The sequence below is a fragment of the Centruroides vittatus genome, unplaced genomic scaffold (genome assembly GCF_030686945.1).
Source record: "Centruroides vittatus isolate TY-2023 unplaced genomic scaffold, ASM3068694v2 scaffold_712, whole genome shotgun sequence".
In the NCBI taxonomy this organism is placed as follows: domain Eukaryota; kingdom Metazoa; phylum Arthropoda; class Arachnida; order Scorpiones; family Buthidae; genus Centruroides; species Centruroides vittatus.
The window spans coordinates 658,788-685,275 of record NW_027122715.1 but is presented as its reverse complement, the minus strand read 5'-3'; the positions used below and the strand labels follow the sequence as shown (position 1 = coordinate 685,275).

Sequence of the window (26,488 nt, the reverse complement as noted above, 5' to 3'; positions counted from 1 at the left end):
AAATCTAAATAATAATGGCAGTACACGAAAAGTCAATAAAAATTATACTCTGACTACAGGCAGTCCCTGAGTTACAAATGCTCAACTTATGGACAACTTGTACTTACAAATGACCTGCTGTAAAGCCTATTTTTTTTTATTAATTTTTACTATTAGAATGTACTGTATTATTGTGTATTTGGAGGTGGTTTAGAAGTATTTTATAAGCATAGAAATTTAATATATGTGCTATATACTAAGACAATTATTTAACCAAACATGCTCCAATTTACCTACAAATTCAACATAAAGATAGAAACAAAACTCTGAAGACTTACTGTAATATAAGTCTATAAGATTAGTAGCTAATTCATAGTTAAATGATATATATGTCTCAGTTATATAGCGAGTGAAATATTCAGATAACCTAAATGACTATGACCATCCCAGAGATGCAGTGTGTGTCATATTTAAAAAATTAAATAAATATAAACAGAGAAATTTTAGGCTCATAATTTTGTTCTATAATAATAAGAATTTTTAAAGTTGGTATAGAAAGAGAACATTTCTCAGATTTATCTTTGTTTTTTCAAATTCGGTTCTAATATAATTTATACCAACCCAATTGAAACTTTTGCTTTTAACGGAATCATAAAAATCCTTGAATAAATTTCATAGATGTAAATATTTTTAAAATATCTAATGTATATCAAAGTGGAACCAACTGTTATAGTTAATCTAATAAAGTAATTGGTTACTTTATTTAATGTAAATCTTCTAAATGATTTAATATTAAGAATCTTTGTTAAATTCATTTAAAAAAAGTATTTATGTAACATTAAAGTAAGACAAAAATGATTTGACATCTTTTGTGAAGTTAAAAAAATTACACAAATTTGGTCAATGTGACATAAACAATTGAGAAATATTTCTGATTAGAAATATAAATTTTATATAATCATCAGAATATAATATATAATAAAATTATTGAAACTTTTATATATATCCATTTTCAACAATAGACAACTTTTTAAAAATATTTCATGATTTAATAACAAATATTTTGTATTACAATTTAACATTATGTTGTCTGTCTTTCCTTAATATCAATAACGGAGTTAGATGGATGAAAGACAAAACCAGAGATGGAAACCTTAGGGGCAGAAGGCCCAGATTAATCATATACAAACTTCCGACGAAAACCAGAAGTCATATTATTTCAATTCAAAAATTTGCCCCTGAAAGGTGTTACACAGATGACCAGCACAACTTATTTTTAAAGGAAAAGTATGATGTACAGGGGCAAGCCACTACTAATTTGAGATGGAGAGCATATGCTTTAAATTAAACACATTAAAAATATTATTAAAAATTGCAGCCTGGCATTGTGACAATGTCACAATAAATAATTGTTCATTAAGTTATTATTTGATTGTTCGACTAAATAGTAAATATCTGATTCTAATCTTTCTAAGTTGTTAATAATGTTCGTAAATTAAAATTTTTTGATAATATTTGAGCATTGTCTTCCCTTTGAGATAGCAGTATTAGGTAAAAGTTTAAATCAAATCATTTAATTTAACTTTAAACATTGCATACAATTCAAAATCCTAAAATTTCAATATGAAACAAATCTCAACTAACGTATGAAATTTTAATTAAACTAGTATAACTGTATTAAAATACTCTGATTATTATTGAGATAAGTAAAAGCATGAATTTTTAAAATAATTACATTTCAATTTTGAAACGGTCATAAAACTATGTAAATTTTTTTTTTAATGACTATTTCAAAATAACAGAATATAAATGAGATAATGTGTATAAAATTCCATAAAAAAACTAAGTTTAAAAAAATTTTAATAATATTTTTATATATTTCAGGATGTTTCATAATGCAGTAAACAAGTATGGGAAATTACTGTGACAAAATCAGAAAAAAAGATAATAGTTTATTGTAAAATTGCCTTTTATACTCACAGTTTCTTTTCAGCACTATTAGTAGATCACATTTTTTCAATGATAACACTGGTGTTGTATCTGGGAAAATGACAAGTTTCAATGGTGAAAAGAAAACAGCCTGAATGTTGAAATTTCACCAGACAAATAAGTCAAGCATTCAAGTTCAGCAATGGTTTCATACTAAATATGGGAAACTTGTCCCAACCAGAAAAATGGTTTATACATGGCATACAGTAAATTATTGAACAAGTGGAACTGTGAACAAGTGATTGTGTGTGGTCCTAAAAAAATCAACTAGATGGGAGATTAAGGAATTAAAAATGTGTTTAATGCACCTGTACAAATTTCAATTATACTGCAATAGATACATCTAGATGATAAACAGGCACAACTTCAATTTTTTTTTACTATGCTGAAGTGGCTTGAAGAAGACAATCCTTTTTGGATTGTCAAGTATTCAGTGATAAGGTAACTTCCACTGCTGGAGAAGATAAATCAACAACTTATTAATATGAGTTCTGCCAATCCACGAGACAGTTGAACATGACAGACATAGTCCCAAGTGTAATGTGTTCTGTGCTGTTAGTTGAACATGTATTTATGGCCGATTCTTCTTTCATGAGGCCACTAACAGGTATCACATACCTGGGCATGCTGAAGAACTTCCTAATTCCTCAGTTGTGAGTAAGATAATTTACCAATAAGATGAACCTCCTCTTCATTATCACAAATATATGACCTATTACCTAAATGGCATTTTCAACCAAATGATCTGCTGTATTATCACGCTATAATAAGGTTAAATTGAGTTAGACTTAAAAATTGAGGTTTTTGGATTGATTCTTGACATTTTTAACCAATGTTTGATTGGATGTGATGATTCTATAAAAATTAGCCCAAGATCTCCCAATATAATGCCACTGAATTTCTGCATCTGGGGCTTCATCAAACACAAGACATATGCACCACTCATGCTAGAAACCTTGGATGACCTTAAAGAATTACAAATGCCTTGGCATTAGTCAATGAGGGCTTCTTGAACAAAGTACGGAAAATTTCATTGGTATGTGTAAAATCACTGGTGGAGGCCACATTGAAAACTTGAAGATACTGACAAAACTTGAAGTGATGCTAAGTATTTCACAACAAATTTTTAATCTGTATCTTAAATAGCATGATCACAATAAAGCATCAAACTTTATAATACAGGATATTTCAAATCCAATAAAGTATAGTGTGATTACATACACATTAAAAATATTTACACTTAATCAGCATATGTATTGATAGTAACATCAAAGTGTCAATATTTCTATCAGCAATATTTATATTATGTTCTAGAGTACACACACAATGCACTCTTCCTAATCTGATCTAATTATTGTATGATGTTTGGATTAGTGAAAAATTTTAGATAAATAGGATTATATAGAAAGAGAAAATCAAGGACTACAAATATAAATATTAATACAAATAAAAACTGTTTATATATATATATATACTAAATATAAACAGTTTTTAAATATTTATGTATGCATAGTGCATATTACTTTATAAATTTTACATATTTTTAAAAATAAATCTGATTTCTTTTTGTTTTTGTCTGAAACATTTAACTATAAAACAAATAAAATTGGTTTAGATAAGTGAAGTTTGGGCTTGTGAGAGTACATTATACAGGGTGTCTCATGTAAAGTTGGCCCCATTCACTGAGTAAATTATTGTAATTGTCATATTGAAAATAAAGGGACAAGTGAGATAAGATAAAATTAGACAAATAAATTCTGAAAACTTAACTTTATTCAAAACAATGGAGTCATATTAAATATCAATCTTGCATAATTGTATTGTAGACAAATAAATTTGAATTTTCGTGTATTTGTCTACAATACAATTAGGTAAGATTGATATTTAATCTGACTCCATCATTTTAAATAGTTTATTTAGAATATATTAATTTTATTTACAAAACATTATAGAACATTGCATAATTAACACTTCATCATTTAAAGTAACCTGGTTTTATTCAATTTGTGAAGGGACCAGTGAAAGGGCCATGGGGCATTATGTATTTACAGATGCATATTATACCATGCAACAGAACTAATATTTACTTGTAAAAATTAGCATATAATAACCTTAAGTTAGAAAATTTTGAATTTACAATAATTTAACAATAATGAATTTAATCATAGGCAAAAAATATGTATATTTTCTAGTTACTCATAAATTTCACAGCAAACACCAGCTTAAACAACTGAATTATTTTTGCTACCATAATATAACTCATATGATTAAAATATTCAACATGTGATTCAAAATTTAGATTAGTTTTTATTACATCTGTTTCTATCTTTAGATATGTATCTGGTTTAAATTACACTACAATACTTTAAACATTATCTACTTAAGTAACTATTCTGTTTTTAAAATGACAAATAAATATAAAATTTATTTTCTAAGTACGTCAGCAAGTAAAAATAAGTCATAAGCTAAGTTTTCATTAAAAAATAATATTTAAAATATTATAATTACAACGTTTTCTTGTTAATTTAACCAAAATATAGGCTCTAGCAGGAAAACAAGCTATTATAAGTGGATGATTATTATTACAATAAAAATATTCATCACATCTTTGAAGTATGTCATATATGGACCATTTTGAGTATATTATTGATTGCATGATGAATTTTTTACCTTAAGAGTTTCAATATTTTATGGATAAAAAGTGTGGTATGTGAAGATTGTTCACAAAGTATTGAAACCCTTATAATAAAAATTTGTCATGCAATCACTAACATACCTGAGAATACATTGTACAGTACATGACATACCAGTACAGTTTGCACATGAATGAGGGTCACTTTCACGATGTCATCTTCAAAACATAAATGTCAAATTATATTGTTTAAAATCTTGTACACAAAGTTTCTTAATACATATTAAAAAGTTAATAACATCTATGAATAATTGCCTGCTTTTCTGCCAGACCTAGTATAGTAAATGGTTCAATTTTTTTCTCTAAAACTTTCTTAACTGAATTCAACAAATACTGTATCGAAACACAATTCAATATTCAAAATTATACAATTCTCTGTTTATATCTTTGATTAAATTTTATTCTTTGTAATCAGAGCTCATATAATTAAAAAATAAAATGTTTAACAATATTAAATAATCCTTTACATTTAAGAGAATCATAGATCAAAGTTTTTATCTACAATAGCTTTTCTGGAATTAATATTTTAAATATTTTCCATTCTGCAAAAATATAAAATTTACTAAATATTAAAAATAAATTCAAATTTTATTACAGTATTTAAAAATACATTAAAATACAGTATATAATAATAGTAATAATAAACATTTTAAATTATTATGATGCATCAAGCAATAGCTGAATTAACAATTTTACAAATTTTATTTTTTAAACTGTATTATTTGAAATTTACAAATGAATGCTTTCCAAAGATTTTTGTTATTTACTAATATACATAATATAATACATAATATAATACATTATATTATATAATGTATAATATAATATATGTAATATATGTGTATAATATATAGTATATGTAATAATATAATATATTATATTATATTATATAATACATTATGTATATTCATAAAATTTGCATAATACAGTATACTAAATCTTTGGTAATAAAATAATGTTTTATGTATATACATATCACACACATTTGTTATTGCAGTGAAGAACCTCAAATCTATAGCTAGTGAGATATTAAAAAAAAACCTTTTGAAGGTATAAAATGTGCTATTTAAAATCAAAAATACAGGAAATTCTTGTTAGTTTGAAATTCAAGGAACAAAACAATCATGACTGAATTATCCAAGATTTCGTCTTTTATTACTGGGAGATTTTCTTCTTCAGGATTTTAGAAGCAGAATAACGGAATTCGAATTTATATTTAAAACAAAATCGCAGTCCCCTTGCAATGGACGGGGATCCTCCAGAAGTAACAAGAACTCCTCTGGACAAAAAACTTGACAACAGTTTGAAGAATTTGTTTGCAAATGGCAAGAATTATCCAAGATTTACATATATCTGTACAATATGCCAATATGCCATGTAACCAATGTAATTTATTAAACATATGGAACATGGCTACATATAGAGAACACTATTATCATTAACTGAAAATTAATAATAAAGATAAACAGCACATGTCTGGTGAGAACCTCACAGGTTGCAAGATAGGTTTTATAAAAAGTAAAGCAGAATTCTTCGAAATGTGGCCCAAATTATTTTTAAACTGGCTCAAAAAGTAGTAGTTGCTGAAATGTATTAGCCTAAAGCTCTACGAATATTTCAATCTGCTATCTGTAGCCCAATCTTGTAATCCCGAAAACCAGCCGTATTATATGAGATAAGAGAAAAAAAGGGTAGTCCATGTGTAAGGTTACACCCAAAAATGTGTTACTGCAAAAGCAATGCCATATTGACCAGATTAGAGTTGTTGTTGATCTGTTGTTCTCTTATAGTATGGAGGCACTTTGAACTAAACGAACATATGCATATCACAGTTCAAATAAAATTTTCACTTTGAATTATGAAGTAGCCATATTTCAAACTAACCAAATTCCTTAACGTCTATATCCCTATATCCCCAACCTGAACAGAAGTAGTTACTAACTAGTGAGATTTCGAACTATCCAAGTTCAAATTAGCGAGGATTTCTTGTACCAATTTCCTTTTGATTTTATAAGATTTTAAGTTTATAAATCTCATTTACGAAAGATTTAAATAATTCAGTAATTCTTTAAAATACAAATTCTAGATTCTTGATTTCAGGTTCTTTTAATATTAACAATTAAACATGTAAAATACATTTTATACTATAGGCTATATAAAATATAACAGCATACATACAGAAAATTAGCAAATAAAAGATCGGTACTTTATTAAAACAGACTAGATTATAAGCATTTATAAAATAAATGAGAAATGTTTACTGGAACACTAGTATTTAGTTATTACTATTCGTTTAACTGACGAAGGCTGATTAACGCAGCTGAAAACGTTTTTAAGCTATTAAAGACTTCCTACTGGATATGTTAAAGGTGTAGTACATTTGATTAAGCATTTATATTTCTATTGATCCCAAACATTAAATTGAGTTGACATGTGAAATTAATTTGTTATTGTTAACTTCACCAATAGTGAATCTAAATAATATTAAAAATATTTTAATCAAAAACTTGCATAAATTATTATTGAAACAATGACTTAAATATTGGGATTTCCTATAAATCAAGTTTATTAATAAAATAAAACTGTTTTACAAAATTTAATTTTTTTTTAATAAAAGAGGAATAAAAATTACTATAACAACAATTATTATTGCTATTAAAAAATATTGATATAATATTAAATCAAAAAATATACAAAAATTACATTAAAAAATTTATTTTAATTTCATGGCTTTTCCAAAATTTTGAGTTTATTCTAACTGCATTAAACTTGTTTGTAAAAAAAACATGCATTGAATCTATATTGTAATATTGCCATTTTGTTTGTGTCAGTTCTGATAATTATTCCTAAAGAGTATGGCAAATACCAAACCGAATTCATTTATTTATTTTTTATCATTATTATTTTGTTTTTATAACATCTAAAATGATTTTTGTTGTAAACCATTTATTACTTTATTTAATATTATCAAATAAAAATGTTTTCCTCATCATCCATGTAATTGAAGTAATATATCAATATTAAAAGTAAATTTTAAATTTTTCTAGCATTTCCATAACTAAGATTTTATAAACCTGACAAGCCTATGCCCAAAACCCCAATGTACAGTACACAGCTTTGGAACCTGGGACAACTTAACATGCATTGTAAAATATAACCATAAATACCTTACACTTACAAGTTAAATTTAAATGTTATTTCATTTATAAATAATAAACTTTACGCTCTTAAAATATAAAATTCTATAACATGAATTCTATTTTTCGTCTAAAAAAAGACCCTGCGCCATATATGAGGAATACAGCCAATACGTAACAAGATAGATGCTTGAAAGTGTACGTCATATGGAATATCTGCTTGTTTTGATACTGTTCTCTAATGAAAGCTTATCGATTTAAAAATAATACATTAGCCATAAATCAACAATTGTTTTTAGTTGTTTTTCAAATGGTTTTAAGAAGTTTTAATAACTGAAAAGAAAAAAATTTCTTGGAACATATTTTCAACTATTAAAATAAAATACTTCCAGTAATTATTTTTAATATAAAGCACATCAGACATTTTGAAAATTGAAAATAGAAATGAACATAAAATTAATTACTATCAAATCATTTAATTAAAAACATGAGCTAGCTTCAAAAGGACTTATGAGGGGGCTTAGCCCCCTCAGCTTAGTCAGTAGTACCTATATGCAGTATATGTAAAATATGTGTTCACTTTCATCACTTAAACTTAGGCTATGTTACTTATTTTCTCATTTAAACTGTGGCAAAAAGGCCTACCACTTGCTGGAAAAAAGTCACAGTTTTTTCCTCTATCCCCCAATGATTTATTCTTATGGGAATGAATACACATATATAATTATAAATATGGATAAATTTTACAGTTTCAACCGAAATCTTGAAATCTGCAAAATCTAAGTGCTTTCAAGCCTTGCTATTTCATCTTAAAGGTTAACTTTTCAAAAAAGCAGCAAAATTCTAAAAACATTAACTTTAATTTATTTAGAATATGTTTTAGAATATTTAACATTTAAAAAATCATGTTTATTTTGAATTATTTTGCTTCCTGGAAAAATTTAGGCCCTAAAGATGAGCCAGCAAGACTTGAAAGCACTTGGATTTTAAAGATTTCAAAATCTCATTTCAAGAAAACAGTTTTCTAATACAAATTTCTTTTAATTTTTAATTCGAACGTAAATTATTACATTTCAAAATAATTGATACTTTTAAGAATTGAACATTTTTATCTGAATGTGGAAAATTAAATATTACATAAATATAAATAAAAGCAAATTCAGTTAGGAATTTAAATGTGGTAATTACTGTTGTATCAATATAAGAATATCTCCTTCTAATTATGTCATATAGAAAGAAAATATAGTTCTTCCTAATACCATATTTGTTTCAGCAATATACTCTATAAATCATTAAAAAGTTCTGATCGATGCAGCTTTCTTGCAACTTAAATAAAATAATTACATTATCCGAAATTGTTATCAAACTATTTGTCTTTCTTCAATTTTTCTACTAAACCACTGTTGTGTGTATTTTCATTTTGTTATTTCTAAAAGCTAATAAACTGATTCAATTTTTTAATTATGATTACTACTGAATTGTTTATGTATATCACATGGCAATACTTTCAAATGGATAAACTCGTGGCAATAAGCAATTCTTAAGACTGAAAAAATAAATGTCAACGTTTTATTACAAATACTTCAGACTACAATATGGCTTTAAACAAAATATAATACAGCATTGTAAAATAACATTAAAAGAATTAACAAGAAAAACAGAGTATTAAAATATTTAAAGTAAAATATAACAGATATAATAAACACAGTATAAATAAAAGATATTATTTCTAATGATAACCAGAAATTATACAACAGTACTTAAAATTATATCAAATTTCATAAGTGCAATATGACATGCAATGTGAAATAGAAAATAAAATATATCACAAAGTTGTTTTATTATATAGTGTTCAGTACTGTTAATCTTAAAATACAATTTAATAATTATTAAAATTTATTTAGTGAAATAATGTAAAATCATTATTTATAGGTTCTAAAAACCGTTTAATCCTATATGATTTAAATAAACTACAAGTTTGTTTTAAAGATCACAGTTTATTTCAAATTTTATTAAATATATTTGTAAGTTGACCTAGTTTCAGAATAAAATAAAATGAATAAACTTAAATGTAAAACTATACACAATTTTTAATTGATAATAATACTGATGATTAATCTATAATTTGTATGTGGCTAACTGTTTTATATATTTACAAAAATCATATGTGCTTATTATATTCATAAAAGTATTATTAAACAAATCAGAAAACTTACAAACGAAACAAGATTCAAAAATAAATTCAAACACTTTCCAATAATAATTTACAATAAAATTTTAACTTTTAAAATTAGAATTTAAATATTTCTAGATTATTAATATAATAAATTTTTTTATATGTGTAACATTATAATAATATTAATTCTTATAAATTTAGGTAAATATTAATTTTAAACAAATACTGGGGAGTTGGGAATGTAATTATTGAGTACTTTTATTTTGTACAGTTTTGTAATGATGATGCTATATAAAAATACAAAAATATTCAAAATTTTACTTTAACTTATATCTCAGAAATTATTTAAGAATAAACATAAACAAAATTAAAATTATTTCAAATCAAATTCTTTTTATTTAATTGTTATTATTATTATTTTAAATTAACTTCACATGAATCAATTTAAAGTAGAAAAATTAAAATCTAAGTGAATAAAAATAATCAGCGAAAGACATAAATCAAATCTTTAATACATAAACATTTTGAAAAAAAAATCTTTGGATTGGTCTGATTCTCAGATGTAACTTCTTTTATAGGATAAAAAAGGAAGTTATATCTATCTTTTAGGCTTGAAGACACTTCAAAAGTATTTACTGATATATATTAAAAGTATTACTTCTAAATTTTACCAGTTTATTTGAACTTACTGGTAAGGAGTCATCTAAACTGTGAAGTTAAATAATATATAATAACAAAACATAATAAAAATAAATTTAAGTTTTAATCTCTGATATTTAAGATTTATTAAAACCCAAAATATTTAAATATTAAAGGAATTTTTTTCTGTTTTTGTTAGTTCATTCTAGAGATTACATAGCATATATACAAATTTAAAAAGTGTTTTAATTGCACGCATTTTTTATTAAAAATATATAGAAATCATTCAAAATATATTCAAAAACAGTTTAAAATTTTCATTAAATTTCCATTTAACTCAAAAAATGAAAACCTATTTCAATAGTGAATTCAAAAAAAAAAAAAAAAAATTTAGAATATAGTTAAGCAGTTATTGTTCATTGTTGATTGTGATTTTTGAAAATGATTGAAATGTTTAATATGTGTCACTGAATACTGATTTTATATATTAATATAGTTTTCATTTTTGATAAATCAGTCTCAACACAACAACTGAATTTTTAGAAAATTTTCTATTAAATAAGAGTTGATTTTATAACAAATGAATTTTATAAATTTATATTAAAATATATATGCAGAACATAAAAAGTCTAGAATTACTTGCATAAATTGAATTTTATTACATTTTTTTTTGACTTTTCATTTTATTTTTCAAAATAATTTTTTTTATATCATCATTTGTTTTGTAATTATTAAAAACAAATGATGATACATTGTAGTGTTTATGAAACCGTGCCGGTGCTTATTCTGCAACTTGAACACAAACTATATGGTGTATTTTCTCGGACACATGGCAAATTTCATCACTAAGTTTTCCTCAGTTGAAGAGCAGTGCCCCAACTGGAGAGTAAATGGAAGCGTCAGAAACCAATGCTAGCTACTCCCCCCATTTTAGGTAGTAACTACAGGAGAAAGCGCCGAATATACCCAGCCCGTTCTCCGACTTCGGTCGGAAACGGGCTGGGTATATTCGGCGCTTTCTCCTGTAGTTACTACCTAAAATGGGGGGAGTAGCTAGCATTGGTTTCTGACGCTTCCATTTACTCTCCAGTTGGGGCACTGCTCTTCAACTGAGGAAAACTTAGTGATGAAATTTGCCATGTGTCCGAGAAAATACACCATATAGTTTGTGTTCAAGTTGCAAAATGATGATACAAATGAATTTTGCATAATTATATACAATTCATATAATTATGCAAAATTTTCTTATAGTAACAAAAGATATAAGGTAAATAAATTTTAAATTAAAGTATTATATTTTATTATATGTTGTTATAAAACATTGAATGTTATAAAAATATTCATGAATGGAATACACGGAATATACTGGATATGTGTTTTCTACAAATAGGGCAAGCATCTTGTCTTTTAAGAAGCATTCTTCCACAGCTGGCACATGTACAGAGATGGTGACAAGGATGAAGAACACAGTTACGCTCTTCATCCATGCAAACGACACAATCTTTTTCTCGAGACACTGGAATATCTAAAATCAATTTAATGCTTTTAATTTAAGTGGATATTTAATATTATACTGTAAATATATTCTTAATTTACCATAATGCATTGAATGAATATTAAATATTTCTATATTTATATTTCATGATCACGGAATAAAACTTTTTAAAAGTTTAGTAATTAAATCACTAAAATGTAAAATTTCAGCTGATTAAAAAAATAATATTTTATACATAAAAATATATACATTTTGCAGCAGTAATCACAAACATGAATGATATTGCCTTTTGATATTAAAATAGCTTAATAATAACAAAAACAGCAAGTACTTTCAACATTGCACTAATATATTTTCAGGTAATATAAAATACATTAAAAATACCATTAAAATGTTCACTTAACCCTTTTGGGGTGAATCTTTTAGAATCTCATGAGATGGTGTTTGCAGCTATTATACTGCACATGTAATATTACTTCATATCCTCAAATAGTTAGTGTTTGTAAGGAGTTGAGTCTGAATTTTACTTTTATTTTCAGAGTTTTTATTTAGTTCTTGTTATTATTTACTTTGGGGACATTTTATTGCATTAAAGGACAAAAGCTCTACACCCAACCCAGGAAGAAAAGTCTAAATTCTAAAAATAATAACTCTTACCATGACTGACACCTGTACCACTCATGTTGCCAATCTACCAAAGTATCTCGAATTGAGTGATTTCCGAATTGGAATTAAAGAATGGTCCCTTAATCCCAATTGTAACTGATTCTAAAAATCAGATTGTATTGAAAAGATTGATAAGACGAATATGTTTGAAAGATTGCAAAAGAAAAATAACAATTATGTTAAACTAAATATGTAAATGAGTTTAATTGGCACAACTGTTGTTATTATAAAAGAGCTTCTTGTCTCAAAAATTGTTGAAACTAATATCTCAAATACTATAGTAGAGATAAGATTTATCACAAATCTTATCTCTACTATAGTATTTGAGATATTAGTTTCAGTTGTTGTTATGTCACACCAGGGAGTATAAAAGACCCATCAAAATTAAAGTAAGGTGAAGCCACTGTAAGCAAGAAGTGAAGTTCCTGAATGAGTGCATTTGGCAAATAAGGATTTCTAGACATTTTTCTTTGATGTGACAGTTAGGTGAGTGTCGATCATAAGATCCTTTTGTAATTTTCTAAACTGGTTTTGTATTACTTATCGTTTTGTGAAGATAGTCTTAAGAATAATACTAAGTTAGTTCTAAGTTTCCAAGTATCAGGAAAGTTTTTGTGAATTGTTGTTTTGGTTTTGTTCTTAAGTTTGATAAATTTTCATTGAGAATTTTATAACTTGTCTAGTTCTCGTTTTCTAATAATTTTTGTATTTTGTATAAACAAACATTGTAAATAGACACCCACAAATTCTGTAAATAATTTGGCTATATTTTGGAAATATTAATTATGAATTACAAATAAATTTGGCACTAGAGGGAGGCATTAGGTGCCATCTCATATTAAATTTAATAATTATAATATTTAATTAATTAATTTAGAATAAACTGGAAGAAAAGAATTGGCCTGAAGTGGGACTCGAACTAATGTACAACTGTTGATGGTTATACATTATTTGAGTTGAAAGTTTTCTGTTCATAGAGGCTGTAAACTTTGAAATTGACTAATAAAACATCAGGAGATATAGAACAATAGACATACTACAAAACTCTCCAGGAGTGTATTAAACGATAACCTTATACCTTTAAGAGCTGAAACATCACTACTCAGACAGTGCATTGAACACAAGTCTATTTTTATCTGGAAATCATTATACATATCTATATTAGGACTATGTAATAAATCTACTTTAGAAATCCCACACCTGTGAATTGCAATTTTTAAACTTTTAAAAGATTAGCTCAATGTCTTACATCAAATAATTGATAATATATTTTTGTTAATTTAAGGTCCAATCACCTGCTTTTCTCTTTTCATGACATTGTGTATAAAAATATATTTTATCTATATCACTATATTCCCTCAGTTTTATATGTTCAAATTTCAGCATTTGTAAATTTAAATATATATTCCCTCTTGGTTTAAGCAAACATTCTAACAGTATGAAATATTTTAGCTGAGACATTAGTAACAACTTTAAAAAATTCACAAATGAATTTTTCTTTGGACTAACTCTGTAAGTGTTCTCTTTCACTGGCTCTCTGCTGGTGAAATTGTTATTTTCAGATGACGTTTGAAGAAACAACGAAAGAGAACACTTACACAGTTAGTCCAAAGAAAAATTCATTTGTGATTTTTTAAAGTTATTCTAACAGTATTTTTAATGTATTCTGTATTGCCTGACATCAGTTCAATGCTGAAAGTACTTGCTATTTTTGTTATCATTTTAATGTCAAAAGACAGTATCATTCATGTTTATAAATTATATTTTAAAAACATAATCAAAACTTACTTTGTTCTCCACTAAGTACATTTAAAATAGTTGCATCGCTTGCAAGATCGGGTACTGCAAATCTTACTTTTCTTAACTGTCCTTTATTATTTTTCAAATATCGGATATATGCTATAATATTATTGAAAATTATTTTACTTAAGCTCATTGAAATAAATAATTATTTTATAAAATTTACTAAGAAACAAGTTCAATTTTGAACAAGTAATAAACATAAACTTATTATATATTCTAAAATTTAATTTGATTAAGGTATACATAAAATTAATATATGTAGGAATAATTAGTTTTATGCATGTCTTATTCAACAGTCAAATTATTAAATTCTTAAGAATATGCTAATTATTCTTTAATTAGAAATTTTAAACTTTTAGTATTTTTATAGTGTATAAAAAAAATATTATATAAGATTGTTTTAATATAAGAGATTACCAAAATAATCATTTAGCTAGTGTTATTATCTCTGGTTATTCAAATTTATAATTTATTAGTTGTTATGTAACTCTATTAATTAATTAATTAATTTAAAAACTACATTTTGAAAGCACATGTGGGTAACACAAATAATTCTTTGAATTAACTGATTCTATAAAAACATATATGCAGAGTAAATGCTTTAAAATTCATATATAATTAAATATAATAATTTATCACACAATTTACTTTAGGTTTGTATAAATTTAAAAACATCAAATGTGTATACAAATATGACTTATTTTGCAAATTTTTTACACTATGTATCCAATGCCAAACAATTGTCAGATTACATCAGGCTATAATTCTGCCCAATGTAATCCAACAATCATTTGGTGTTACTCTAAAGATTGGGTTATTGTTTATATGTACTATGTTTTACTTAATTATTTTTCTCTAGAAAAATAAATGAATAATACAGCAATATTTGACAACTAAACTTTCACTTTGCTTTGCCTAAATATTTAGTTTTGTGAGAACAAATTTTACGTACTTTCATAAAAACTAACTATCTTTTAGTTATTAAATATCTCAATTAATAAAGAGAAATCTTTCAAACATATTATGTCACTCAATTACCAGTGAATTCATTAGCAATATTTAACTAGTTTAATGTTTTGTAATGTATTAAACATATCAACAATTAATATTAATTATTAATAATTTTTTGAAAATGCATTTTTTAAAATAATTTTTAATTAAATCATCAATTTCAAACACATCCAAAGAAAAGAATATAAAAAGTATTGGTTTTAATAAAAAAAAATAATTTATATAATCATTTATTAATCTATTGTATTCTGTATTGTCTTAGTTTATTGTGTGCTCTAAAACATTGATATTAACATGGATACTTTTCAATTAGAAAACATAAGATGCTTTTTTTAAATTTTAAATTATAATTTTAGTTTTGTCATTAAAGAAATTAAATAATTTTATAAAAAAAGCTTAATGAGAAATAAGCTAAGTATAAACATTTCAAAGAAAATAAATTATTTTAAATTATACTGAACAATTAAAAGGTTTCTTATTTAGATTTTAAGGCTGTTCTTGATATAACTAGTTTATTTTCTTTCATCATATTTCATTAGGTAAATGTTGCTTATCATTAATATCATTTAAAATCAGTTGTAAAAACTTAACAGCAGATATATATATATATAAGTAAATTCTATTGATATAAATTTGAGGGAAAAAAATTTTAAAAATTAATTATATTTATTTTTAAAAAGAATACTTAAAAAGTAACAAAAATCATAAAAAATAGAAAACCTAATACTAATAAATATATTCAATCGAAGAAATTTAAGAAATTTAGTGAAAGAAATCTGTAAGCAGATATATATTTCATCACTATTAAACAACTGTTCAAATATTTTACACATATATTATCATTAGGGTGTTGATGGAATGTATTCTACTTGACTTACTGCTACTTAGTACTATGCCAGACAAAAGTCAAGCAGGGCCAGAATGTAAACAAAATTCAGTCCTGGCACTGTATTAAAAACTGGCCTTAAAAAAACCTTGTTCAACTAAAAGAAAAAGAAGACTAACTAAATGGGTTATTTTGAACAGCAATACAGCAATGCAGAACTATGCATATTCAAATACTTAAATACATTGCTATCTTTAAGCAAATGCAACAGACAAAGATAGTAACATACTTGTTACACTCTCAGACCAATCAGTTGAAAGCATTATGTCTTTTGTTCATATTACGCTTTAAATTTTTATATAAAAAATATTTCTAATGTTTTTCTAAAGTTATGCATTTCTTGTATAACTCCAGTGCCATGTTAACCATCCCCAGAAGGCACTGGTCTCTCTGGCATTTACCAGAACTGTCAGATGGCCAGTCAGGCCTTGAGGTGAAAGCACAGCTGCAGGAAAATGTTATTGTTTTATTTACATGTGATTTGAGTATATATCTGTAAGAATTTCTTGATAATTATTATTATTAAAAATAAATCAAAATTAAAATTAAAAATAAATTTATTTACCGTTTCTTCTTGCTTCCCTTTGTTCTTCAGTTAAAACCATAGGTTCTGTCCCAGATCGAAAAAATGCTATTTTTCCCATTCTCTCTAAAAACAATCTCACTAAAAATATTTAAAAACGTGATATTAAAAAATATTTAATTAATTTCAAAGAAAATGTATTCATTCAAAATTTTAAATTTCAAATCAAAACAGTATTGGAAATAAATAATGTAATATTGAATGATGAGGGGAAAAATCTAATATTTAATTTCAAAAAATAAATGTAGAAAATATATTTTCTGATTTAAACTTTTTAAACATTAAAATATTAAGTAAATATTTCTATTTAATACTAATTTATAATTAGCATCAAAACCTTTTTCTAATGTTTGTATTGAGGTATGATGACCTGGAATAACTTCTACTTCAGGAATGCAATATACAGGATAAAGAAACCTGACACCTAAACATCTCTGAAATAAATTTTAAAAAATAATTTTTTAATATTAAAATATTTTTTTAAAACAATTAATAATAATAGTAATAAATGAATGAATATGTCTAGAAAAATGTGCTTCCTTCTGGTCAGGGCTGGCCCAAGAAAAAGTGTGACCTGGTGCAAAGTTCTGATGCAAAGGGCCTTTTAATAATAATAAAAAAAAGTTTTGAACAACAAAATAATATTTTAATGTTGTTGTTCAAAACATTTTTATTATTTTTTTATTATCAATTTTTAAATTTCACAACAGTTGGATCATGCAGGATTGTGAGGCCTTCTGCAATTGTGCCATTTACACTGCCCTCCAGTTGGCCCTGCTTTTGATGCATTTTTTCTAGATATATAATGAAATTAAAGCTCATATATATAACAAAATTAAAGCTCATATATATAACGAAATTATAGCATATAATGAAAGCATAGATATATAATGAAATTAAGCTCTTGTTTGGCAAAAAAGAGCTTAAAACACAAATATACACAAAATAATTACAATAGCCTCAGTAGAATCAAATGAATTGTTAGGAATATAATCTGTATAAGTTCTCTGACTTCATTCATTACAAGCACATAATCAAAATTCCAACATAAAAGATATATTAAGAAAACTAGAACACAATAAAATTTGGCAATTTGAGACAACCAGACAATTTTAAAATAGTTGTGGATTATGCAATTGAATGGATTCTATGGCTACTTTAAATTGTAATTACAAACTCATCAAACAGCTTTTTCTTTAATCCAAAAATATTAAAAGCATCTTTAGAAAATGTGAAAAATCATTTGTGTGCCACAGACATTCATCTGCCATTGCTATTTTTCTAAAACCGTCAAATACATACATTATCCATACACAAACATCTAATAAATGAATAGGAGAGAACTAAGGCAATAGTCTAGTTCTCTCCTATTCAGTTTCTGTACATTCAATCCATGCTTTAATTGATAGTATCGAACATTACTAATTGAATTTTACCTTCGAAGCTGATAAATTTGTAGCAATTATCCCCTACCTATATAATGATGTCATTTCAGAGAATTTTGACCATGAAGACACATATTAGGATAACAATTATCATACTAAGCTATAAACTCATTACTTGTTTCATTTCTACAAACTGCTGGCTAACTAATGGATGTCTCTTTAAAAGAAGCAGGGGTTCATGACTGCAAGGTTGTAAATACGCATAAAAACATATTTTAAAAAACAACACTTAGAGATAGTACTTGCAAAAAATAGCACGTCATGCACAAAAACTAAACAACACATCACATCAGGTTGCAAGCTTTTAACACAAACTGATTATTTACATCAACATAATCAAATAGCAAATACAGTGGTACCTCGGTATACGTCTGCTTTACAATACATCCAATTCGGAATACGTTCTGTTTGGACGAAACAAATTTTGCTCGGTATACAACGTTTGATCAGTATATGACTTAATTCAATTATACGCACCATCTATGAACAAGTAGCACTATCGGTGTACTAGACTGGACTAGACATTTGCGGTGCCACGGTCTATAACTTTGTTAAATTTCTTCTGATTTTAATTTGTAAGTAAAACTTTATTATTTTTATTAATCATGAATTGCAAAAAGGCAAATGAAAAGCAACAGAAAACTAAAAAAAAATGACTAGAATCACAATGGAACTGAAAAAAAGAGATTGTTGAGAAATATGAAGGTGGTATGCGTGTTCGAGATTTAGCTGTTGCATACCATATTCTGAGAATGATGATATCGACAATCATGAAAAATAAAGACATTATTAAATCTGCTAACATTGCGAAAGGGGTTAAATCAATTTCTAAACAGAGATCACAGACATTAGATCATGTTGAGAAATTGCTTTTGCTTTTGATAACTGAAAAACAATGTGCTGGCGACAGCGTATCAGAAGCAATTATTTGTGATTATTACTGTAATAAGTTTAAAAATCTATAATAAAATTTATTCTTTTATTAATGTGCTCAAACAGTGTTTCAATTATTTTACAACCCCATTAATATACCATATCAAGAGGAGTTTTTTTTTACATAAGAATGGATTAATCATTTGTACATTACTTCTTATGGGAAAATGGTTGGTTTGGTATATGTCCTATTCGGTATAAGTCCAAACATCGGAAACAGATTAAGGTCGTATACCGAGGTTCCACTATACATCAAAATAAGCAAGTACATCAAAACTCGCATACAAACATGAATACTACATCCCCAAGAACCAGACTACAAATACACACTTCAGACAGTCATAGAAAAAAACACACAAAATATACTATAGCCATGCCATAATCACAGACAAGACCAGACATTACATTCATTGATAAACAAAATCAAATACATTACAGAAGTAGCTGCACCAAATCTCTACAACATAAAAAATATATACACTAAAAAAACTTAGCAAATATTTGAAACTCAAATATACAATAAAGTATCTGTGGAAAATGGATAAGGTGTGGCTGTATACCATTCTACTTTGTATAGTTTTTAATTTAAATTTTATATTCTATTTCTCTAAATTTATCCTTCCTTCCATTTTCCTTTGTTTCTTTGTTTCGAACTTCCAAGAACTCAGACTCACCCCCAGCCCACCAGGAGGTAGGATGAAAGCAAAAGTCTGCGATGAGGCTGGAGGGGAAAATAGAAATTCCAGTACACATTCTTGAGCCGAACACGAGAGGTAACGGACATGTGGCGGCAAGGCTTGTAAGTGGAATCTCTAGAATACAAATGTTACAAATTCTCTAGAATATCAAAATGATGTAAATATAAGCCATAACATTTTAGATGCTGCAAGTCACATGACTTGCACTCTAGCACTTTACACATTATGGCTTCACATAAATTCAACTTCAAAATACAGCCACTTACAGCACCACTACTATTGCCACAGTATTTTTTTGCAGAAGAAAACATTGTATTTAGAATTAAATTCTTCAACAAAACATATTTAAAGAAAAATGGCATTTACAATATTATGGCATTGCATGCTTCATATGCCATTTGCATTAAATGTGTGTTTTGCATTCTATTGTGTTGTCATTATTGAGTTTAATCTGCTGTTGTATTCTTTTTTCTTTATTTTATTTTATTTACACATATTCTGTGAGTTGGGCTGTTGAAATCTTAAACATTTGTAGACTTTACCTTCATCCAAGGATTCAATCTATCATTCTGATAGTAATATATATGTATCCTATTTGGCTTATTAAGCTCTGATGTTTGTAAACTTTTGTATAGTGTATGTGGTATGACACCTGTACAAGGACAATAGGCACAATAAAGTGTCCTATCCATTCTTCACACTATCTTGTGGGCAAGTTTGGAGTATTTGCTAAGTTTTTCAGTGTATATATTTTGTATTTTGTAGATATTATTATTATATATTTTACTAACAAGTTTCAATTATTATTTGATGAATACAACAGAAAAAAAAAAACGATAGGATAAAAATTGTATAGTTCAATAGGCATTTACATCTTTGACACCTGAAGTTTAGGAGGTTTCTTGTCACTATTGTTTTCTCATTTCATTTTACTGCAGTTGTAATTATAAAATAACATTTTAATGTTTGATATGATACCTTCTAAACAGCATACCAGTAGATATTATGCTTCCAATGACTATCCAAAGATGCAGGTTACTCATTGGAACAGATTATGCAAAGGTTTTATTTCAGCCTTAGCAATTTTCTGCATCTGCAATGTATGCCAATACAGATTACATGCCACTTTGGTTACCTGCACGAAATTACAGTATACTTAGACATAAAATTAATTAATTCATATACATCAAACTTGAAACAAGCCAAGATTACCTAAAAAGACTCATTTTGCATATTCAAATATCTAATTTAAAAAATATTGTAATATAAGCCAATAAAATGGTATAGTAAATTATATCCATATTTAGAAGATTCTTATCAAAACATTCTAACCTAAAGTGCTCATTAATATTACTTTGAACTAATTTTCTGAATAAAACATATATAAACAGACAAATTAGAAATAATTTGAAAATTCTAAATCAAAAAAATATTTGCATCTATTAATTGATTGCTTGATTAATTAATTTAATTATTTTAGAATAAAATAAATTTTAACTATTGAATTATTATAATTTAAGCTATAAATTACATAATTTAGACTAATCAAATATTTCAGATCACTAGTCAATTCATATTTTATTCTAAACTTATTTAGTCTAAGCTTAATAACATTGAAATAATATTCAGTTTATTAATATAATTTAGAATAATCAAAAAATTGTCATATTTGATGGTCACTATTGTTTTAATCTTTGTATAACATTTGAACACAACAAATTTATATTTAAAGTGAATCATAAGAATAATGTAGCTCCAATACAGTATGGTCCCTTTTTTGCCTTGGACTGATACACATGGATTTGTGTTTTCACAGATCAAATGGTTAAGATAATCCATTGGTTACATAGCATTATATAATTCAGTATATATAGTAAAAACCCATGGAAAAATTTTTAAATGTATTTAAAAATTTATGTTAATTGGAAATGATTGTGTAAGTATACTAATTATTTGGGACTACTTGGGGTAGAGCACAAATTTATGCAAAATTTCATATAATACCTGTTGAGAAACAACCCCCACTTATAACAACTACGTTAGACTTTATAGAAAAGATTCTAATCAGTTTGATTCCTTTGTTAATTCAATTGTCATTTCACAAATACTTATAAAATTACAGCTTATAAATATTTTTGTACTGATATTGATCTAAAACGTATGCACAACATAAAACAAGCAATGTTGGATAATGAATTTCCAAGCAAATTTCATTATAAAAACAATAAGATTAGAATTTGTTTAAATTTGCTATTCATTATTAGTAAAAAATAATTTTGAAATTCCTTTAATTTATAGCAAAAAATTAAATTATAGATGATTAAGACTTATTTAAAAACACTTCCATATTTCCAATTAGTGCTACATTATATATGAGCCATTTATTTTGAAAGTGGCCTAAGTCCATTTATGTTAAAATCGAGATATTTAAGGGTTTGTGTTTTAATAAATTTAAAAATATTGGTAACTAATAAAATGGTAGTATAATGTTTTTGTGTTTCTAAGGGTGTATAATTTATCAACCCAATTAGCATTATTAACATTGTTTATAAAAAATAATCTTTTTGATGGGTATAAATGGACTTAAGCCACTTTCAAAATTAATGAGATATGCCTTTTTAAGAATTAGAAAAGTTAACTACATGGAAAAAATAAATTTCCCTTGAAATAAAAAGAAATATATACTATTTTATGTTATAAAATTAAAAAATATTCAACTTTTATTCACTATTAAAAAAATGTTACATTAAAATTAATAATATTTTGCAACTAATTATTCATTCTTCTCAAATTTTCATATGTGGCAGAGATTTAAAATTATTATGGTGTATAGGTGGTATTATACTATAGATCCATACAACGATTTAATGGATCTATAGTATAATAGATCCATTAAATCGTTGTATTTTAGCATTGCGATTGGGCTTGTTTTTTCGTACATTGGTGTCAACTCAATATTATTAAAGTTTCTTGGTCTCCCCTGAGATTTAACAATGAAATAAAAAAAAACACACCATTTGTGTTTTTCCAGCAATAACTTTCATCACAATAAATGTTTTCATCCAATTTACAGGCCTGTAAACTGATCAGAAGTAAGGATCGCAAGATTCAAAATACATGCACACATTGTAATTTACTATGTCAAGAACACTCATTTTATCTCCAACGAATTATGCAACAAATGATCTTGCCAAACCGGACTATAAAAAATTAATTTTTCTATGTAATATTCTTAATGGTTATTAATTTGCTATTACAAAGGATTTATCAAACTACAAATACATAAATGAAAACATCTGCTGTACTTGGTGTCCATTTATGATTTCACTCCTTTCTTAGAGTGGATTCTATATGTATTGATACTTGGCAATTTGTTTTTTTTTACCTTTAAGATTTTTTAGGGGGTAGGATTAATTATCAGGAAACTCAAAGAAAGTAGATTGCGGGTGCACAGTAGAGTTACTATCATCAATTTGCATCACATTGGAAATCTTTCTTACTTGCTGGTTTGTGTTGATACATTATATTAATATTATATATTTAATGGAATTATTATTATTTAAAACATCATTATCTGAGTTAATCAAGGAATATTACATTAATAATAAAACATACAGCTCTTGTGTCATAAAATTTTACTGCATAATATAATACTCCATATCTGTTTGCAACTCTCAAAATGGGACTTAAGCCACTTTCAAAATAAAAATTTTTATCATCATCTATTAACCAGCTAATTTTCGTTTTACAAAATCTTAGTGATTTTAAAAATATTATTTACAATTTGTTTCAAATTGAAAAGATAACATAGAAATGTAAATATTAAAATAGCTAGCTTGATTTTTTTGAAAAATGGACTTAGGCCACTTTCAAAATAAACAGCTCATATATATTATGTATAAATAACAGATAAATGGAAAACAAGAAGTTAGGTGCCTATAAAATTTAAAACAAGAGAAAAAATATTATATTATTTGGTATATTATAAATAACCTTTAAGATATAGAATCTTAGAACAAAATTATTAGGATTAAAATGTTTTGTTAAAGATCAATCAGAAAAAGTAGTTTTTATCATGTATAGAATTTATCTCTGTATAAAATATAATCATATAACATTATTAATAGAAAGAATAAAAATTAACCTAAACACTATTCAAATTCAATTTTGAATATGATTAATGATCTATAAATTTATAAAAAATATTCTGATTAACATAAACAGATAACTAAATCTGTAAAATGCTTTATAAATAAAAAATAATTCCTTGCAGATTATAGAGAGGTGTGCAAAAAATTGCATTAACCTAACATTTTCTTAAAATCTGATACAATTGCACAATAACTTGATGAAGTTACATGCTATCACTAAAATTGTATTTTATGCCACCTGCAACATTAATTAAGAGTGATTGCATCATCCTGTTGGTAGTATAAAAGTGCCATGGAGTAATCAAGGCCAAAGGTAGCCCCACGAAATAGTATTACCACAGTAGAAGTTATTACCACATGTTTTTCAGTTTTTATTCACACTGATTGTTAATGTCTCCTTTTGTTCTTGATAGATACAGATTTTCACAAGTTGTGTTAAAAGCTGTTTTATTTATTTATATTTAATTAATTCATTACATAAATATGTTCTAAATCTCACTATTATGGGTTGGATTTTAATATAAATATTAATCCAGAAATACATCATAAATTTAGAAAACTAAAATCATATTTTTTGAATCCAGATATGAACAGCCACGTTTCTTCTTACTGATAAGGACTAAGCAGATGAGAATATCATCCAATATATTTTAATACCACTCTTAATGTAAATGCATTTTAGGCAGTACATTCTTTACATAACATAAAACTTTATATATGAAAATTTTACTAATTATGTTATGTAAAGAATGTACTACCAAAATGCATTTACATTAAGAGTGGTATTGAAAGATATTGGATGATATTCTCATCTGCTTAGTCCTTATCAGTAAGAAGAAACGTGGCTGTTCATATCTGGATTCAAAAAATATGATTTTAGTTTTCTAAATTTACAATGTATTTCTGGATTAATGAATTTGTTCTGTTTATATATAAAGTGTCAAAATTTTGTTTTTTCTATTATTTACAACAGTTCATGGTACTTTTATGCATCTTAGTTACTGTTTTCAGTACCTAACACTGAATGTAGCATGTGATGAAACTCATTTGCATACTTCTATATAAGATTTTAGTTTTGAACTGACAGTTATTGCAGAATAAATATTTTTAAATCATTATCATTATATTCTACAATGACAATGAGTTCAAAAGTAAAATGTCAAGAATAAAAATAAAGATAAAATTATTTATTTTATTATATAATAAAAATATTTACCTCTCTATATGCTGCTCTTTCAGTGATTGATTCAATAGATAATCTCATAGTATTAGTAGCTAATATTGCATCTCTTCTACAACAATGTGATATTCCTATAAAATATTAATATTGCTTACTAATATTTTAAATGATATAAAGAATACAATTAAATAAAAAAATTCTTCTTATTATTTAAATTCATAACAAAATTTTTAATATTTTTAAAATAATTAAGCCTTATTATATAATGAATCAAATTTCATAATAACAAATTGTTAGCTGGCATCGCTAATTAGACAAAATATATAAAGGAACAACACCGGAGTGAAAATAAATTAAAACCAACAACTGTAGTGCCTTTGACTGGTGTGCTTCTCTCCTCTTTCTCTGTAAAACGCAAATGTTTTCGAACCTCGTTGGTTCTTCCTCAGGCGTAACGGAATTCTGTTCTACAAAATTTTAGAAAAAATTTGCATTCTGGAACGCTGTCGCGTGTAGCCGATGTCGTCATATTAGACTTGCGCGATGTGAGTATAGCGCTACGTCAGGGATCTGTTGAGAAAGGCTTCCCAAGCCGATGATAAGATGATCTCCTTTTTAAAATTGATGCAGTGCGTGTTACTGCGAGTGTTGAGTAAGATGTATATAGCTTCAAGCCATTTGAGGTGATCTTGTCGAAACGTGGGGTGAATGATTGCGGCACGGGTGAAAAGAGGCTCTATTTCTGGATCGGATGAATAGACTGCTAGGGCGGTGTTTTGTCTATGGTGTAATATGTCCACTTTGTGCTCCTTGATCTTCGTCTGTATGTTGCGTTTGGTGGATCCGATGTAGATGGCTTCGCTGTTATCTCTGTGGTCGGCGATGGGTATAGAGTATATTCCCAGAAGTCTGTTTTTATCTGGAGCGTCTTTTCCGTTCCTAAGCCACTCGAAAATCGTTGGGCATCTCCTGAAAGCTAAGCAGATATCCTTTTTCTTCGCTATTTGGTAGTATATGGTCTTCAG

General features: G+C 26.2%; 1 protein-coding gene across 1 annotated transcript in view; it reads right to left on the bottom strand.

Moving 5' to 3' along the window:
• Positions 1–11,584: 11,584 nt before the first annotated feature.
• The window catches only part of LOC136989621 (3-hydroxybutyryl-CoA dehydrogenase-like), a 34,180-nt gene continuing 19,276 nt past the window's right edge, over positions 11,585–26,488 (bottom strand). The window contains exons 4-8 of the mRNA XM_067287844.1: positions 25,500–25,594; positions 17,394–17,490; positions 17,039–17,137; positions 14,562–14,672; positions 11,585–12,137 (exon numbers count right to left, since the gene is read on the bottom strand). Coding sequence (XP_067143945.1) covers positions 11,953–12,137; positions 14,562–14,672; positions 17,039–17,137; positions 17,394–17,490; positions 25,500–25,594 — 587 coding nt within the window. The 3' untranslated portion in view covers positions 11,585–11,952. The remainder of the gene's footprint in view (positions 12,138–14,561; positions 14,673–17,038; positions 17,138–17,393; positions 17,491–25,499; positions 25,595–26,488) is intronic.